Source organism: Artemia franciscana, chromosome 4 (genome assembly GCF_032884065.1).
Source record: "Artemia franciscana chromosome 4, ASM3288406v1, whole genome shotgun sequence".
Taxonomy (NCBI): domain Eukaryota; kingdom Metazoa; phylum Arthropoda; class Branchiopoda; order Anostraca; family Artemiidae; genus Artemia; species Artemia franciscana.
In genome coordinates, this window is record NC_088866.1 from 38,380,636 (window position 1) to 38,401,724 (window position 21,089).

Consider the following 21,089-nt stretch of genomic DNA (forward strand, 5'->3'; position numbering starts at 1 on the left):
TATCTTGATATCTGGATAAAATTTTACTTCTAACTGAATTTCACTTGATACGGTCTTACGACAGAGATAAATTATTTTCGCTTCCGTCATTACAATCCTTCAATTAGCATATTTTGCCAATCCACTGTTTTGAAATTTAATCTTTGTTGAATATGAGCAGCGAATGCCAGATTCGACAAGACAGTTAACGGGGAGCTGAACAAGCAGGTAAACAGGTATTTTTTATTTTTAATACGGATAAAAAGTGTGGTAGCAGTAACGAGGTTGATAATCAGTGATAAATATAATTCACCTAGGCGATATCACCACCAATTGATTGTTAGTTTAGATTTGTCCCCCATTTCTTAAGCATGATCAGAAATTACCTAAATTTTGTAAGTAAAACAGTTCAAAATAGGGATGAAACCTTTTTGTTGACAGTCAATAGATATAAAATTATTTAACTGGATATTTCGAACACGTATACAGTGTTCATCATCAGCAGTAAAACAAACTGCTGATGATGTTTAATCATCTTTAGTAAGACAAACTCAACTGCTGAGTTTTACTGCTGATGATGAACACTGTATGTGTCGATATATCCAGTTAAATAATTTTATATCTATTCACTGTCAATAAAAAGGTTTCATCCCTATTTTGAACTGTTTTGAACGGAGTCTATTAGGAAACAGTCACCAAAAAGGTATTGAGCTGAAATATGGTCAACTTATCATAACAACGTCCTTAGCAACGATCATTATATCTTAACAATCCCCCAACGTTCTTAGCAACCCTTAGTTTTTTTTTTAATTCTCTGAATTTTGACAATGGTACTTACTTATAAACATCTTCTCTCTTCTCTCTTTTCAATATTGGACTGTAAGATTCGCCACTACCCTCACCATTCATTTTTATCGAAGTTCCTTGCTTAGAATTGGCAGCAAGCATTCCTCGTGACCTCTGTTTAGCCTCGGCATAGGCTTTCTGGAGATTCGTGACAACTCTTTCTAATCTGTCAGGATCAATCTGAAACAAAACATTTACTATTAATTCAATAAACATATACAGTATGGCAGAAAGAAGACATGAACATTGGAATAGAGCGCTTTGTATATTGCAGAAAATTAGTTTTTCTTCTTTTTTATAAATCTAAACATGACAAGTACACAATAAAAACCGAATTTATAAAAAAAATATCTAAGTTTTAGAAGATTCTAATTGAAACGAATAAAATTATTCTTTAAAAAACAATGTTTTCCCTTCCATTGTAGAAATTTCTTGTTTAGATATGAACTGAAAAAATTCAATTGGATGGTCTATTAGTCCTCCAAGAACAACATTATACGAATCCTTCTATATACCTTACCCTAGAACAGTTCTAATAAATAGCTCAATAGGGGCAAGAGAAAAGCTGGATGGATCAGATTAGGCCAAGATGAAACTACACAATGAGATGTTTGGGGGGCGTCTTTAAAAGCCCCCCATGCGAGTAAGTATCCGTTTCATGCATTAAAAATTACTTAGCGTGCGGTATATTGCAAAATTATTGCTTTTAAACATGATGATTCTTGCTACAACGCTCGACCGAGCTGTCAATGAGCTGACCGCAAAAATAAAGACACAATTCTAGTCAGTTACGATCTCTGATCAATCGCTTTGTCAGCCAGTGATCTGACTAGCGACATCAATTCGCTATGCACTCAACTCTTTCAAAAAGACGATACAATTAATGAACTTGAGATTAAATTGGGTGAGCAAAGCCTAGAACTGGGCCGAGTGAATCAGAGGCTTCCATAGCTGGAAGTTCAAGATTGTCGACTTAACCTTGTGGTACACGGTCTGGAAAAAGAACGGTCAGGAGAGACTCTCGAGCGAAAAGTGAAAGATCTAATTGAAAATAAATTTTCGGTATCGGAAAAACTGTCGGAAATCCGTCGGCAAACTGGAAGGTTTGTGCACTATAATATGTACTAATCTATCTCCGGCTTTGGACGCCATGAGAGCTGAACTTCTAAAGAAAATAAAAACAATCAGGAATCGAAAACTTACAAGTTCGTTCGTCTACAACAGAATGGGGCTGAATTAAGGCTCCAGGAAAAGAATAACGAGTGGTATGCTTGGGTCGGTCTCGATAACGAGTGGTGTATATATGTTTGATAAGTTACTTTCAGTAAGTTGATATGAATACGTGTAGTTACATCTCCATTCGTGAAATGCCGCGGCAATTGAGTGAAAATGCAGAATGCCTCACCTACGGAAGCTTCGTTGGTTCTTTCTTGGGTAAATTTTCTGTATATTTATCTCTGTTTTTTCATTTTCTTTACTAAGTTCTTTCCCTCATAAAGTGGGTGTAGTTGTTTAATGTTCAAAAATTCCGGGATTGGCAAGTGTTTGCTGTCCTTGCGATTTCTCCTTTTATCAATATTTGTTTCTTTTGTGTCTGACTTCTAGGTTTTTTCTTCCTTATTTTTTGCATTGCACAAGGTTTCTGATACAGCTTATTCTTTACATCTATAGACTTGAGTATACTTGATGTAATCTAAGGTTTAGTAGGCTGTTTAACTCTTCTGTTTATTTTACAACGGTAAGGGCACGCCCTTACCGTTGTATATATATATATATATATATATATATATATATATATATATATATATATATATATATATATATATATATATATATATATATATATATATATATTCCCCTGTTATGAGTTCGATTACCCGGATGAGGCTGCGAGGATGTTTTTTAGAAATCTTTAAAAATGCGCTTGACCAGGCGTGCCCTTACCGTTGTAAAACAAACAGAAGAGTTAAACAGCCTACTAAACCTTAGATTACATCAAGTATACTCAAGTCTATAGATGTAAAGAATAAGCTGTATCAGAAATACTTATCAATTTCAACTGAAGAAAAGAAGCAAAATTTCAAGAATTATAAAAATACATTGAAAAAATTAATTCGGACATCAAAGCAGAGTTATTGCAAACAAGCATTTCTGGGGACGGAAGGGTGGCCAAGAAAGACATGGAAATTAATTAATGATTGTCTGAATCGGACGAAACAAAATGAATCGGACAACGGTGAATGGAAAAAAAAAGAAGTGATTACAATACTCAACCACCACTTTACTAACTATTAGTGAAATGACTTCTGCAGCAACAGCTGTATTCCAGTTAGCTGAAAATTCTGATTTCAAGAAGTATTTACCTCCATCGAATGACCCATCAATATTTCTTTCCCCTTTATTGGCTTCAGAAGTACTGGTAATATCCAGACTTTTGAAAAACGGAAAGTCAGAAGGACCGGATGGATCTAGTACAAATTTGCTGAAGACGATTATCCAGGAAACTGCAGAGGGGTTAGCTCATATTATCAACCTTTGTTTTAAGTAGGGAAAATTTCCCTATTGCTTTAAAGCCTCTAAATAGTCGCGTTACAAAAGGGAGGTGATTCATAAGATCCAAATAATTATCGTCCAATTTCGATTTTATCGACTTTTTTAAAACTTACTGAACGTTGTTTATGTAATCGTCTGGTTTCGTTTCTAGGGAAGATTAATTTCTTTCTCAAGTCACAATTTGATTGCAGGAGAAACCATTCTACCCAACACGCGGTTTCAGTAGCTACTCAGTTTATTCATAACGTTTTAGATAAGGGTTCTATTCCAGCAACTTTGTTTTTTTACATCAAAAAAGCATTCGACACAATTTCCCATCGTATTTTGGAACACAAACTGCATCATTATGGGATAAAGAGGACCAGCCTGCTCTTTAATTATGTCGTACTTACATGACCAGACAAAATTCCTTGACGCTGGTGACTCTATATCAAGAACAGCGTAGCAGTCGAACAACTTTGGAGTCCCTCAAAGATCTTTACTTGGCCCCTTGCTTTCCTTGATCTATATCAATAACTTGAGTTATTCGTCAAAGGATCTCAGACTTACAATGGTGTTTGCTGATGATACAGGATGTAGTGTCTCTGGATCCAATGACCTGATACTTCGGCAAAATATAGGTCGGTTAATTGAAAGAATTCTGTTGTGGTTTCCCCGTATTGGCCGTTCATAACCTCTGACATGTTGGTAGTATGGGAATAAGTGTATGTATAGTTTTTTATTTTGTCAATAAAACAAGTCAAATCAATCAAGTCAATTTTAAGTCTAATCATCTGACAGCAAATTCTGTAAAGACGAAATTTATAATTTACTCTCGGACATCAACTTCTTGTTCTGGACTCTAGTCAATTGCGGCTTCAAACAACGTACGTATTGAGCGTGTTAGCTTTGTACGTTAATTACGGATTATCATTGATGAAAACCTGTCATTCAAGCACCATATTAGCCATCTTCAGTTGAAATTAAGCAGAAATGTTGGAATGATGCGTCACCTGAAGTTTATTTTACCTTATAATGCATTAAGGTCCGTCTATTTTAGCTTAGTACATTCTCACCTTAATTATTGCCCACTTTTTCATTCAAATACATTTAGGAACGCCTCTTCACAGACAACAAAATATGGGATTACATGTACTGAAAGAATATGTTCCATCTCCTGTTTCGCTACCAAACAAATCAAGCAATCGAGTATGTACGTTATATTGAATCTGTCTCTTCCCTTATCAACACTAAAAATTAAGGAATGCCCAATGAATATGTAATTTGTTAGTATGTATGTGCATGTATACATACACGTATGTGTGTATTAATATATGCATGCGTATGTGCTTGTACATAAATCTGTACGCTTCTTTTGTATGGTATGTTTCGGGGGGGGGGGAGTCAGTCCCTTTCTCCTGTCGAATATCTGAATAAAATTAATACAATTCTTTTTTTTGTGGGTTGAGGAGTCTGGAAAGGTGAGTTACCTATTGTTTTGTATTTTATTTTTGAAGGTAGTTTGAAATAGAAAATTAAAGATTTTGGTTTAAATTTATATATGTGGAATATTAATAGATACGGTTAATTTAAATGTAAGTGATAAATGATTTTTGTTCCCGAATCTGTCGAGTTTTCTCTCTGTCGGGAATTTAGTATGTTGCGTAAATATGATATTAATAATAAAACCTTGAACCTTGGTACATGGCTGTAGCAAAATTTTAGCACAGACTGAAATGGAGGAGGACCGTTCGCCAACTTATCCGTCTCAGGTAATTTAATACTACGTTAAGTTTGTTGTAGAATAGAAATTCTTAAGTACTTGTAAAACCTTCCTCTTCTCCAAGAATTAAACCAAATTCATATTAATTCAAGCTATATCTAAAATCTTATGAACATACGGGGTATATACACAGAAACATCCTAATTCACAGGTTATTTTAATCACAAGAATTTCTTTCAAACTGGTTCGTTGGTCACAAGAGCAGTTGAGATTACTACCAATGTTTTGAGTTGGGTTTTCAGGCAGCGAGTTGGAAGTGTGTTTTAGGCGGGTACGACAAAACCGTTTTCAGGTTCTCCATGTTCTACCCAGAAAAACATTAAAGCGTTTTCATCCTATGGGTTCCAAGCGTGTTGGGCACGGGTTCCTCAAAATTGTAAAATCGGATCCTGAGATCCGATGTTTTCTCCTGAGAAGACATTAGTCGGCGTTGAACACGACTCTTAAAACGATAATCTTCACAACCCGTGTAGAACTCTGTGTTGGATGTGGGTGGCAAAAAAAAAAAAATGTTTTGCACGTTGCTCCTTGTAACCCACTTGGATAAACATTACAAGGGTCCAGGAGAAAATGTAAGTTGTGGCGTGTTCTTTAAAGCTCAGACGAACTATTATTGTTCAAATTCCAGCACCATTATGGTCACAGCATCAAATGGCCAGAAGACAAAAGGAGAAGTCTTTTCCCGTTCTTTAGATTTTAGTACCGTTCCTGAAAGAGCATGAAAAAGGTCGGCTATCTCCAATGTCAAAAAAAGTACTATCCTAAAACCTATGGCTACCTGGAACTGATTCACCATCGTTGTTATGACAATAGACAGTATTAACAGTCGCATAAAACGTTGATACAAATTTGATTTCGTTTTTGATCCAATGGACTAAACGGAAATTAAACAAAGACTAGTTTCACAATTTTAAACTCCTACCTTTCCTTAATTTTCTACCTTTCCTGAAACGATATTTCTTACGTTTTATACCGGCATCCATAGTCGTACTACTTTAGAAAGTATGAACAGAGGTATCTTGCTACTAATGGGAATCAGCCCTTTTGGTAATTATCATTAACAATTGTAGGTTTTGATTGCATTTTGAAACTAGAAGAATCCCAAGTCTATCAGGCTATTCAGTAGGATAGGAAAATCACAATTGATTACCTTATGTCTTTTATAAAGTTTCAAAATCCTGAGACAAATGTCTTTCAAGTCCGACTCATTGCAGTCATATATCAGGTACCATGACGGGTTTTTGGGAAGAGGTTGCTTCACATCTCTTGCAGCTAGATAGATAACTGCACAAGCAATTGTTTCTGGGCTGTATCGAAGGAAAACATCCGTACGCAAAGAGTCATTCATGTAGTTCCTGAAAAGAAAAAGAAACGATAATGGTTAGCCCCCTAAACCCCTTGGCCAGTCCCCTGGATGTGAACGGTTGTTTTTCGCCTTTGGAGCAATTTGACAAGGACCTGAAAAAACCAGAGAATTTGAGATGCGTAATGTATCTTCATCCCTCCTTCTTTGCATGATCTTCTGAATAATATCCATCTTATTTTTCACTAAGTTTTAAATTCATATTCACATTTATTTCCATTTTTCTCTTTAAGGTTCTGTATATACTATAGTCACTATTGTTCTTTTTCTGTAATATTCTTTTTGGAAATAAGAATACAGGAAAAATACAACATAATTTCACAATATTCATAAATAGCTCAGCTAAAAGTCGACCATTTTACATTAATTTTACCACTAGAAAGAGCATAATCCGTACCAATAAGAAAGATAGTAAGAGAAGAAATAAAAAGTTTTCAGCCAGCTTCAGTGAAGTTCGTGGTCTTCTCCTTCGGAATTGGTCTCTCCGTTTCATGCTGTCTTGCGTCCAGGGTTGCCAAGAGATGATTGCCAGTTGTTATTGCCCGACTGGTCTATTCACTCAGCCTCGGTCCTCGCCCAGGCAGTCTAGACGGCGAGAACCAAAGGCAAATTAGTAATTATTCAACATACAGGGGTCAAGGCCTAAGAGTTAAAAAAAAATAATAATAAATAAAACAACATGATCTCCAGTATGAATCACTTTATCAAACTTCAGTCAAACCAAAGTCCAAAGTCTAGAGAACACTGGTTGATTACAAAACATTTAAAAATATATCTACACTGTTGCAATTACTGAACAAAAGGCAGTTTCTTTTGCAATGTCCATGAAACTAACATACTTAGAAAATGTCCATAGATCTATACTTCACATAGTCGAAAAATGTAATAGAATGATAAAAGCAACACTTGTTAAAAATAATTGTGTAAAAAAGCCATAAAAAAAAAAAATCATTCAATGAAAAGGGATAAGAACAAGATGTATCACACCCCTAACAAATAAAACCTCTAATATTCACTAAAATATTATAATCTTTACCTCTAAAACTTTTAACAAGTTAAAGCAAGGTTAAATTAATAATACTTGACGAATAATTTAGCACCATCTTCTGCTTAGACCATCGTAAATCGCACTAATGTCCAAATTACGTGAGTCTACGTGAAATCCAGTTATAAAAAGTCAAATAACTTCAATGCTTGATGTGTCCCACTACGAAATAGGAATTAACAAACCATATTTAAATACCTAATTGAGAGGGTGATTCCAATTCTAACAAATAAAAAAAAAATCAAATTAGATGATCTTGATATCAGGAGAAAAGATACTAATTTTCAGTACCTTTTCGACTTTTTTATTATTTCAAAGGGAAATCTTTCCAAGCATTCAAAATACAAAATAGGAAGAAAAACTGTTTAGAAATTAGTCCAGAAAAGAAATTCCCACCGATACTAATAATATCAAACTCATACCTCCGATTCTCCAGCGGCTTAACGCGTAAATTTTACATAAAAAAAAAATCACTGCAGTCCAATTGATTTACAATATACACCGAAATTCCTAATAATTAGGATGACAACACGTAAGAATAGATGGCTTTCAAAATAGATCAGGTATGACATGTACCTTTGAGAAGTGAAGAAAGACACATGCCACCCAGTCTTTAAAGCACCCAACATACTGTTAAAAATGAGATCTATGCAGATATAAGGCTCGGGCCGTAAAAAGAACAGAAAACTTTATAAAAAGAAATAAAAAGAAAAATTTAAGAAAAAAACTGTCAGTCATGATCATCAATGGGAAGCAAAACTAGCTCATAAGACCGTCTAGCACGAAATCTATAAAGAATTCCTAACGAAAAGGTAGCTATTGAAGAACCTTGTTTCGATTGATATTCAAATTAACTCAAGAAATTGGTATCAGTAATTATTTGGATTTTACTTAATCAGAACTTTCAGGAGTATTTTCTACATTTAGTTATTTACTTAAGCTATAAGAAAAACTTGTCGAATATTCAAATTGGTTAAAAACCATGACAGAAATAATTCGAGTTTGCCAATATATATATATATATATATATATATATATATATATATATATATATATATATATATATATATATATATATATATATATATATATATATATATATATATATATATATATATGCTATTTCTATTTCTTACCCTCAAAGGATCCACGATACGAGTATACTCTTAAACTTGATTAGAATAACTCCTGTCACACGACCATGGTTGAATTTTAGTAATGTGTTCGGTAATGTAAATTTTAGTAACTTTTAAAACGCCTTAGCTCGCATTTTATTAATGAAGTTAAAAAAAAGACCTAACTTCCTTAGTAATCAGTGTCTACGAGATAGCATAAAAATGTCATTTTGTCCATGAATACTTTAGATTTAGAATAAAGCTTTTCTTGAATCCAATATTAATAAACAAGAGAGTAATTTACCTTTTGAATACGTAAATAATACAAGAACGCAAACTTGATACATTTCTTCTAAAATTAATTTGTCTCTCCTAGAATAACATTCCCACATGAAAATGAGAAAGATAAGAATTCCATTATTGTTGCCATATGATGTGTGATTAGGAAGTTTTAAAACCGGGTTTGTAATTCAAAAATAGCAGTAACTACATGCGGTTGCGGAAGCACACGATCTTTAGATTCAGCCGAAACATCCTGGATCGAGGATGCACGGGCGCTTTTTCGTGGTGAAAAATCCACGAAATTTTCATCGAACGGTTTAGGACACAATAACAGTATTCCTGCTTGATTGCCAGGTCTCTAAGATTGAGTTCATGTTGCGCGGTATCCGTAGAATCAAAAATATTCGTAATCGATTTTCACCGTCGATTGACTTTGTCGCATCCTTTTTGGTTGTGGTGGGTATGGTCCCTTCTACTCAGAAAGCTCGGACTTTGTTTCTAGTTTATACCCTTTTCAAGATGGGTATAATCTTGATTAAACAATGCATGGGACGCCAAGTCGGTAATTGTCTCTGTTCGTGTGACAACAATTCTTAACGAGTTTTCCTTCATAAGCCTCGAAAGCAAATTTTGCAGTTTTCAAACGAATTTATATAAAAAAGCTATTCCGGTTTTTCGTCCATTTTGCACTATTAAAAATCTGCCTAGAAACACATACATCCGTGTACTCAGCATGTTATTTAACAGTATTGAACAAAGACAATCAACGCTGTTTTGAACATGTATCAAGGACACACTAAGCCAACACTTCCGAAGTCAAGGATATTTAGGGTGGAGTGGGGTTTTGCACCCTGACCAATGATCTGCGCAGCGCAGCTACCGATTCCCCGACTCCCTGCCTTCGGTCAGAAGTGCAATGCGTGGTTGGGGACACATCATCCAATGCGATGGACATTAAGTGTATTTAAAGACATTTTCATTCAGTGAAAATGTCGGATAAATTCGGTCCAACATTTTATCCGAACATTTCCAGGGACTATTCCTTCCATCCCCCGTGCCTGCGGACACACTCTAAGCATTTATACTCTTAATTAAAACATTTAAATCGGTATTTCTTTTACAATACGTAGTTCTACTATGACAAAAAAAGGTATGAGTGGTGCATGTACTTAAACAAAGGGGAAAGGAAACAGATTTGTAAAGGGGAAAGGAAACGGATTTGTAAAGGGGAATTTCTAAGGTAAAACTTGAGATAAAAAACGGAGCCAGAAAAGGTCCTCCTTCCAAAGATTAGACAAGATGAAAAGATTAATACTGGAAAGAAAGTCATTTGAATTAAAATGGAATAGTTGTGGGCATCAAATCATGGTTAATTGTAGAAAAAACCAAGACTTGAACTGTGAGCATTAAACTGAAAACAGAAAAAACATGAATTTTCTTTCCAATTATAAGTCAGCTTTGAAGGGCTTGAAGACAACCCGTTTATTTTAACAAATTCAAGCAGTAAATATCATAATTGTCCACCTCACACAATGCACCAGGGGAGAGAGGAATGGGAGCTTCCAGCGTAAATTGAGCTATTTCCTGGATTTATCTTAGCCTATTGCTTTTACAGAAACCAATCTGATTTTGTCTTTTACTTACATAGAAATCTATGAGGTAGTAAAAGAGGCTCCAGACAAAAATCAGATCATTTGTCATTAGTCGTTTTAGCCCCTCCTCCCTTCCCCTCAAAGTTTGATCTTGTGGCAGATCACTTGGCAAGAACAGGCTTAACTACTCTGGAAATTCAGGTAAAGCAGAAGTTTTAAAACTTTTATAGCTGTTCAAAAGCCAGTAGCGCTAATTAAAAAAAAATACAGGAGAGAGTGCAATAAATATCCTTAAAACCCAGGGATGCACTTCATTTTCTTCAATTCCCCGGTAAAATACGAAAAATCTTGAGGGAGAGGAAGAAAAACAAATACTTCTACCCCCTCCCGTAATTGACGCCTTTGTAGGTAGCTCTTTTAAGCTATTTGAACCAGAAAACAAATCCCCTTCAGCCCCACAGATGTAATTTCACACAAAAACATATGTTTGCACCATAATCAACCCACTTACTAATTTATTTAACACAGTTATCAGTTGTGATAAATAGTTGTATATTTTAAAAATTTACACGAAGCTAAACAGTCAAGCAAAGCAATATATATATATATATATAAAAAAAAAAAAAAAAAAAAAAAAAAAAAAAAAAAAAAAAAAGGCCAAGAAACCTCCTGAGATTGTTAGTTTTTTTAGAAATATTTTTTTTTTCCTTTTGCTTGTGTCAGACGTGCAACAAATAATTAAGCCTCTTAAAAGGCAAAAACAAAAACAAAGCATATAATTTGACATTTAGGAATTGCATTAGGACTTCACATGACTTCTTAATTAGACGAACAGGGTAATAACCCCTTGTCTCTAGACACTAATAAATCTATCTGAATATTTCAACATTGACACTTTTGAACAATTTCGTTTAACTAGGCTTTTGCAAGAAAGAATTAGCTTGTGCTATGTAAATAACTTAAATATTTTAGGTTGAGCTTCTTTTTGCTGAGGAGAACCGATATATTACTGAAAAGTACAGTTTTTAGTTATTTATCTAGGTAATTCCTTAGTAATGACTTTAGTACTCTTCGCCCAAAGAATATAGTAAGCTGATTAGCCATGAGAAAACTAACTGTAAGACATGTAAAACCAAGTGAAGCGTAAAATATCGCAAGCCTCAAATTAGTAATCTCAACTCTTTGTGTTTTTGTTGTTGCAATCTAAGAATCATCAAAACGTCAATTGTTTTCACTCCTAATTTAGAAAAAGCCTTTTTATTTCCTAATTTCTCAGCATTGTTCCAGCATAAGTAATGTCTCTTTTTTTTTTTTATATAAATGCCAACCAGTCAATAAAGACTAATCTTGCTTTAAAAACTAAACATACTTATAAGTTATATAAAATTACAAACAAAATAAGACCCTGGAAGCAGTGGGGTACTTTCTAAATACTAGTTACAAAAATTAAAGCCAATAGGTTTCTTGAGACTTATTTTATGTCTAGTACAAAAATTAAAACGAAAAAGGTGTCAGGTTACTGTTCTGTGAAAGTGATATATAACCTTTTCACTATGAACAGGGATGACAATTCCAACATTTCATACGAGCAAAAATCAATTCTTGTCTTGGCGATAAGCTTATCTTCCCTCCCTAATGCATTTTATGTCAATAAATCAAACATGGTACATCAAAATGACACAATTTTAAATAATGAAAGTGATGCTTACCAGGCCAGCTGAAGAAGCTCTCTATCTCGGCCCCTGGATTCTTTCGATCCGAGGATACCAAGTTGTTGCAGATACGTAATAATGATCTGCAAATAGTGGTAATAGGTTATTATCTCAGGAATACAAAACATTTTCCAAGTCAATTATGAATTCAAAACCAAGACATACGTTCCCAAATCTGCCTCTTACATGTTGACTTTGACACAAAGAAAATAACACAAAAACATGACGAGAAAACAAAAAATAGAAACAAAAGAAAACTAAAAATTGCATAATACACAGGTTTACACAATCAAGATGCTTGATTAGCAATAAACCCAAGTAAGTATAATAGTTAAGCCACTGTATGTATGAATCAGAAAAAATCTACAAAGTTTAATAGAAAATTGCATAAAAAATATATAGCTAAATATAAGCAATTCCGTGCCCACCATAGGAACTGTTGAGCATATGTCCCTGTAGTGAGCTTTAAAGTTTACATCTGAATAAATGTCTATATAAAACATATGAGAAAATATTGGTATAGTGTAAGTGTAATATAAAAAATAAATAACTCTTTTTAAAGTGTATCGATTTGCATTACATCATTTTAAAATTCTCGATATAAAGCTTAAGCGTATGTCGTACTATCGCGTGGTCAAAAACTTAAATAATCACAATATATAGTTTTAAATAATTTAACTTTTCACAAAAGAAATTATCTAGCAGTTTCTACAACTAGCCTCATTGACTTGAAGAAGACAAAAATAAAGAATATAATTTTAGAAATTGGCTTACAGATCATGATCGAGAAATGTCATTTAACTATAAAAGAAGACATAAATCTGTAAAATAGATTTTATTCAGAAAAATTATTGAATTTTATGTTTATTTATAAATGCAAATGACAACCATAATAAAGAATAAAGTGTTCTATAACATCAGTTTACCTTAATTAAAATAAAATGAGCATCTTCTAATTATTGAAGGTAATTGATCCACTGTCACCTAAACGTCAACAATCTCAGACGTTTTCTTTACTCCCTATTTCAGGGCCAGCTGCAATCTTGTCAAAAGAAGCTAGATAAAGAGGCTACTAACCAAATAAATTAATATATTTGAACTTTCAAAGAGAAAAAGCTAGAGAGGGTGGGAAGGAGAGACACAGTCAGAGAGGAGGGACTGAGGAAGATACAAACAGACACAGAAAAGAGAGAAATAAAGTAAAAAAAAATCAAAAGGAAGTACCAACATTTATGGAAGGAATGGCATAGGATTGCACTTCTACAAAATAGAAGAATTTCCCGAAAAATACATCTTTTTTCTATTTAAAAATTTGCTCTGTTATCATTTATGTTTCTTTCCTTTACAAAAAATTCCTATTAATGTCTATAATTTTCCAATACAAACTGAGACAGGATTATTTGTGTTTGGCTAAAAGATATTAGTGACTGAATTAGGCACTTTGAACGTATTCTTTTTGTTAGCAAAGATATTGGGAAGAACTTTGAGGGCACCCGAAGTAAACAAAAAACGTTAGTAAATGGAGCCAAAAATATACATTAACATGTTAAAATAGCACTTATAAAAAATAAATACTTTTGATATTTAAAAAAAATATTTATGATGGATAAATATCTTAGAAACTTTAGGCATTACAGATGTCCGAATCGAAACATATTACTGGTAAAAAAAGAAACGAAAGTGTTCTGACCAATAAATATAAGCTAAACTTATGTCAATTAGCAATATCAAAAAATCGCTAGGTGTTCTTTTTCTTGTAATTACTAGTGCAAAACACAACATTTTCTATCCTTTCCCATTCAATCTAGTAAGTTCAAAGTGAAAATGCTCATAACTGCATGGGACATGTTTTGGTCTGCGGAATCAGAACATATTCAACAGCAATTATAAGCAAAAACAGTTACTTCTGTGCGATTTGTAGAAACAACAAAAAGTACTAAACAAACCATACCTTGTGTGGGTGTTTCACGTGAACACAGAACCCAAGTTCCTTCAACACCCTTCTTTCTGCCTTTATTACTTGGTTCTTCAGATTAATATAGTTTTGGTCGAGAATAACTGGACTTATATCCCTATAAAAAATATAAGATATGAGCTTTTTCCCTGATAATATACGCGACTACTTGTCAAATTGAGAGGTTGCTATGAAAAGCATTAAAAACAGTAAAAGCATCTACAATTGTCAGTTGCATAGACCGAAAGAGTTCAGATACTTCTCTCTCTAAATGTAAGAATACCATTAGATATATTCACTTTTAAATTGAACGATAACCACAAAATGTTTTGTATTGTTATACCCCCATCCCACGTAAAAAGAAAAGAAGGAGACTTGGACTCCTCCCAAAACAGTCTAGGGTATACACCTCTCAATTACTGCTTTGCTCATATCTTCGTTCAGACATATGTACAATAAATAAATACTGTCTGACCTTCAGAAAAGAAATATCAAAATACAATTTATAGATAAAAATTGATCCACAAGCCAATACTTAGATTTGTCTATATGTACATACCTACAACCACAGAGAGAAGGAATACAATATAAAATATACACAGTCAAACATATGATTGCTATTCTAATGTTTGCTATCTACACACATTAAATGCTTATCCTATACAATAGAGTTGGAGATCACATTTTGTAGGGATGTAGTGATATTCTTTTTCTAGATATCCCACGTAAAAATACATAGTTTATGCAGAAGTTCAATCTGGCGACTTTCCTAAATTTTTACAGACATGGAAAACGAAAGAGCCCAGATGGGAACCCATTTATTTGTGTGATCACAAATAAGTTTTTTTTTTACTGATTATTGATTTGGTGAATACTTTTAAGAGACAAGCACTGCCAGTAAAAGGAACAAGAAGAAGAGATTCCAGAGCATGTACAGAACCACTGATGATACCATAGAGAAACAATCAAGAAATAGAAAAAAAAAGAGCTAGAGATCCATCAGGCATGCTGGTAACAGAGCAGATGGCAGTTAGTTAGTGAAACATGCGCAAATCACTTCGAAAATCTACTGAACAGGCAGCATCCATAAAAGCCCATGACACTGCATATACCAATATATTCCCTCTGAACATCAACATAGATCCACCTTCTACCACTGAGATCTAAGCAAAGAAACTGAAAACAGAAAATCACACAGGCTGGACCACATATCTGCTGAGATGATTAAGACATCTCCCTTGGTTGTTACTCTTCACATAGACATCAAACAAAGTACCATGGGATTGGAAATACAGCACACTCATCAGGTTATTCAAAAAAAGGAGACGGTGCCATAGCAAGCAATAGGTGGAGCATGATTCTACTTTCAATACATGGCTACTTGAATATCTCCACAAACTTGATCGAAACTCCAAAAAGAAAAGTATAGTTTCTGGTCAAATTACACATGAATAGACACCTTGTGTTCACGCTTATATCTTTCGATTGAAGAAAGCAGAGTGGAGTTCAAAATAGAGGCGATTGTTACTGCAATGTATAAGGGTAGGAGTGAAACAAGGACCTGGTCTGTAACTGTTACCTTTAGTAATGAATATTGATAATATTCTGAAGAACAGAGACAGGACGCATCAGTTTAAGCCTCAAAGTTGAAATCTGAAAACTTAATTAAACAATTTCTAAAAACTAAAGCCATCAATGTTCAACAGTAGAGATAGTCTAAACATGTCCTCTGCATGGCTGACCAGACTCCCAAAAGCCACTTTGCGTTGGCAATCACTAGGAGGTTTAGCAAAAGAAGACAAAGAAGCACATTGTGCCAGACAACCAGAGGGATCCATGCAAGCTTCCACTTTTGTTCCACGAGAATGGACAGAAATAAACGCAGCAGCAAACCTGGGTTGGCTGGTTGGCTGGCAGCTCCTTCTTAATGCCTTGAGTGCTTCTGAAGGCATAGGTAGTCCTAAGGTAAGGTTGACCCTATTTAATTAAAGACTTTAAAGGTACATTGTAGTTTAAAGGCAGGTTATAAGCGTGAAAATTGGTGAATTGAATGACACACAAAGGAATTACAAAACAATAATAACTTAGTATTTTTGAGGGAAGATACTTAGATAATCAAACACCTCACCCTATAGATTATACAGATATAACATTATTCAAATACAACTACTTAAAAGGCACCATTTTTCATCAACCCTCATATAAAAATAAATGTGTATCCCACTGAAATCACACTATTGATATCATATTTGGTTGTCAGTAAACTACTAAAACATTTGATGAACTCCTTAGTTTCACTGCATGCCAATAGAGCAGAGCTTTCCAATTACAAAACATTTATAGAAATTGTTTTCTTTTTTGGCCCAAGCAAGAATAATATGATCAGTTTCAAAGCCTGGAATTCAAACTTTCCATAAAAACTACAGAGGCTAGACTCTTACCACTTTCTTGCAATAAAACAAGTTGGCAGCATAGAAATAAAATAAAACAGAAGCATTACTTCTGCAATACAACTATTAATAAAAACAAGGAGACTTACTTTCCAGCTCGAATTTGCTTGATATGATGAAAAACAGAAATCACATCTCTTATTCTTCGTGGTGCTTCCTCAATTTTAGAGGCTAAGCATACACAGCCCATAGCAGTCACTTCCATTGGATGACGCACAAATGATTTACTATAATAAAATCTTTGAAATAACACTTGTCCTGTTGCCATAGCCACCTAAAAAAAATATGAATATAATATTTCTAATTTAAATAGTACTTAGCAATAAAGCAAATTTATGCTAAAAATTAGACAAGCAATACAACTACAGACACAGGTTTATCCCTCCCTTAGAGATGCACTGGTGGAAAGAGAGATGGAAGAGTACAAAGAATGCATTTTTTAGTCCACTATTCCCCCCCCCCCCTATGTGAAAGTAAGTATACATGCCAATTTAAGAAAAGGTGAAAACCCTGAGATTTTGGTCTAGATGATTCAGAACATTTACAGAAATAAAATAATCTAAAACCTGACTCTTTATCATTCACTTGATGAAAGAAGATTAAGAATTGACAGCTGAAACTAAAGGGAAAAATTCTAATTCTGTTTAAATCCCTTTTCTTCCTCTTCTTAGCCCATTCATTCTTCCCTTTTCTATTCAGAGACGACTTGTTTTTCATTTGGTCCCAGACCGATGGTAAAATAGAACAGCCTTTGGCAATCTGTCAGCCTCCATCTAGAAAACACAACCCACCAATCTCAAACTTTCTTTTATTGTAGCTTCAAAAAGAGGGGTGGAACAGAATTTCTTGTACACTTGTTATTTGACATATAATCAGTCACATGGGTACCTGAAACTAACCATAGGTAATTTCTATGGAAAACATTGAATACATTTTCCTCTGCTTTATGAAGTACCTGTGTTTCAGAACCCTACTTGATCATTGTCACTACAGAAGCTCCTAATATCCTAGTCTCGAAGTAATTATATCAGTAATTGAATGGAATAATATCAGTAATGAAGTTAATAACCATTGCTTTTTTCCTTACACCAAATTTACCAAGGTCAGTGTACCATCTATCCCTATTTTTATCAACAGGGGCATTAAAACTTCCTAACAAAATGTTAAATTTCTTCTTGGGATCCTGTCTATTTGTTCCTGTAACTGAATCCATAGACTAAATCTGACTTGGACACTAGCGATAATCAAACATTAACCTGCTTGTAAGATTAAAGTCTTGACAGGGTAAGGCACTAAAAAATAAGTAACTAAATTAGTAGTCTAGATCTATTTTTAACTTATGACTATTTACCTGTTAATTTCAAAGTATATAAGTAAGTATTTGAACTGTATTTTTGGAAAGGTTTTGCAACAAAATTAGGAGGAAATCAAAAAATTCTAGATAAGACATCAATTTCTAAGCCATTTATTATGTCAGTAACTAGGTAGAGAGATTGCACATCAAGTCACTTTATGTGCATAAAAAGGCCATAAAAATGTTGATGCTTGGCAACGTGAAACTGCCTTCTATCATGGAAATTTAATACCCTGATTAAGGTAATCAAGCGCCTTCTCATGAAAACACTCCTTATTGAACAAACAATTAAATTTAAATTCCCAATCTAAGAACTTTTATAGATAATCTGAACAGCTCTGTATATCAGAAAAATAGGTAATTGTCAAGATAGAGAGACATTTGAGGGAAGCCCTGGAAAATCTGAAACCACTTAAAACAAGAGCCAAGAGCTCATATGGCATTTGTGACAAGGTCAGAAGAGCCAATAGCTCATATGGCACTTGTGACAAGGCTGGAACCTAAAATTAGACTTGGTACTAGAGATATCGATTTCGCAGTTCTTTGTTTATTGGCAATTATTACAAAGCTAAACTTACAAATACAGTGTTCCTGTAATCTTTTCTTGTTTGGTATTGTAATGTTTGTCCCACCAAGTTTCATCCCAGCCTCTCTGCTCTAAGTGTTTTCCAAGATTTCCTGTATCCCCCTTAAACTCCCCCCAATGTCACCGGATCTGGTTGGGATCTAAAATATGAGCTCTGACACATGAGGTCCTTCTAAATATCAAATTTCAATAAGATCCAATAACCCATTTGTAAGTTAAAAATACCTCATTTTTCTAATTTTTCCAAATTAACTGCCCTTCCACTCCCCCCCCCCCCAGATGGTCGAATCAGGGAAGCGACTGTTTCTAATTTAATCTGGTCCAGTCCATGATATGCCTGTCAACTTTCAGTGATTGCTATGTTGACCACGTATCTAATTTTGGATCTTCTTCATGTAAAAATTGGGGTGGTCCAGGATTCAAACCTAAGACCTCTCGCACCCTAAGCGAGAATCATACCCCTAAACCAAGAAGCTGCACTCAAGAACAAAAATTATTTGTTTTATAGGCGAATAAAATTCTTTTTAACTATCTTGTTTGCTTGCTCCCCCCTAGATGGTTAAATCAGGGAAGAGACTATTTCTAATTTAATCTTGTCTGGTCCATGATATGCCTGCTAACTTTTATTGTCCTAGCTTATCTGGAAGTTCCTGAACTAGCAAAACCAGGACCAACAGACAGACAGACATATTGCGATCACTATAGGTCACTTGGTAAATACCAAGTGCCATAAAAAATCACCAAGTACTTGACAAAAAAAAAAAAAAAATCATAAATTATTCTTGACAAAATCCAGATTGATATTGCTTGCCTTACCAAAACATGGTCTGCCACTGAAGATTTTTGCTTGATTCCTAATTATGACTCCCATTTTAAGCTCCGATTAGACAAAGATGATATCCCTCTATCTCATGGTAGAGGAGTGGCTTTTTTGGTCTACCCTCCCAAATTGGATTCTTTCGTTTTCTGAAATAGAGAACAACTCCAAAACCAAAGTTCTATGGCTCTGGACCAGACCCAAAAACCTCCCAAAAGAAGTATCTTGCATGGTTTTTTTTTTTTGTAATATTTATTACCCTCTTTGTAGTGGATTTAAGAAGGAGCTGAAATTATATCTGCAACTTTATACTGACAGATTTAAAAACCTTTTCAGCAGAAATTTTCCAGTTATACTGTGATACATTTCCAGTGAAAAAAGTTAATTACAAATCCAATTGTAGATCATGGATAAAAAAAAAATGTGCCTAATAAATGAACATGATAAACTCTTTAAGGAAGGATTTTTCCGAGAATCTCAGAAACTTCAAAACATTGTTGTTAGTGAAATCTGTAAAGCAAGAAAGGAGCATGGTGCTCACATGCTCAATAAGTTACTGTATTCTAACCCTAAGAAATTCCACAGAAAGTATCCAAGATCTCTTGGGAAAGGTCTCTTCAAAGTTTTTTTCTTACTGGATAGTAATGGTGGCCCAGTGAGTGAGGATATCTTAAATGATTATTTTGCTTAATTTGCAATATTGAACTGCCACTCCAAAATATGTCAGTCAATAGTGCAGTGAGTGACATTCTTGTGATTAAAATACATCAGACCCAGCTTAAACTCGAAAATCTTGACACAAATACATCAGTATACCCAGGTGATATCCCTACCAAATTGATTGTGAAATGTGCCCAGTATTTAAGTGTACCTCTATTTGCAAATTTTAAACAATGTTTTGTAGATGGTATTTTTCCAGTGTATTTTAAAGCAAGCTATTATGTCACCTATATTGAAAAATAAGACCCCAAAGTTACCTCTGACTTAAGACCAATATTGAAAACCTGTATTTTCTCTAAAATTTTTGGAAGTCTTATTTACAATTTCTTCTTTGATGATATTCAAGATAAAATAAACCCAAATCAGTTTGGTTTTAATCCAGATCATAGCACCATGCATTGCTTAATTTATGTATGGTAGCTAGTTTTTGTCTGGTTGTGAGCATTGTGTAGTCCTGTCTAACAGAGATTCTATCAGGTTTTACCTAGACCTTCTGTAGAGCACCTCAATGGACTAAATTAGGCCCTTTAGCATTTTTAATTGTTTTCTAATAATGTTTTATCACCATGTTTGACAATACTTTTGAATTCGCAGACTGATTTGACATTGCTTAATCTATGTCAAACCATTAACACTTTGGACATTAAACTTGACTCACTCATTAACAACTGAAAGAATGATTTTTAGAATACTAAACTCAACCTAAGCATGCCCAAAAGCAGTTTAATGCTATTCTCCTTTTAAAAAACATACCCCCTATCAATAATTATCTTTGCATACCAAATTTAAATACAGTTAAACTGCTTGGTGTGCAGTTGGAAAATTCAGCACTTCTCACTTATTTGAATCTGGTAGTTTTTTCCTTAAATTTTTCTCCCTTCTCAAGCAGTTCTCCATATGAATTCAGAACCTTTGAACAATTTATTGTTCTCATATAAGGCCCTATCTTGAATATACTT

General features: G+C 34.1%; 2 protein-coding genes across 2 annotated transcripts in view; both read right to left on the minus strand.

Annotated features, from left to right (window-relative positions):
* LOC136026395 (protein DENND6A-like) overlaps positions 1-21,089 on the minus strand; it is a gene marked incomplete in the record, with an annotated part of 240,547 nt that overhangs the window by 94,065 nt on the left and 125,393 nt on the right.
* The window catches only part of LOC136026397 (cyclin-L2-like), a 39,581-nt gene that overhangs the window by 13,668 nt on the left and 4,824 nt on the right, over positions 1-21,089 (minus strand). The window contains exons 2-6 of the mRNA XM_065702952.1: positions 16,743-16,927; positions 14,201-14,321; positions 12,247-12,332; positions 6,291-6,495; positions 818-1,005 (exon numbers count right to left, since the gene is read on the minus strand). Coding sequence (XP_065559024.1) covers positions 818-1,005; positions 6,291-6,495; positions 12,247-12,332; positions 14,201-14,321; positions 16,743-16,927 — 785 coding nt within the window. The remainder of the gene's footprint in view (positions 1-817; positions 1,006-6,290; positions 6,496-12,246; positions 12,333-14,200; positions 14,322-16,742; positions 16,928-21,089) is intronic.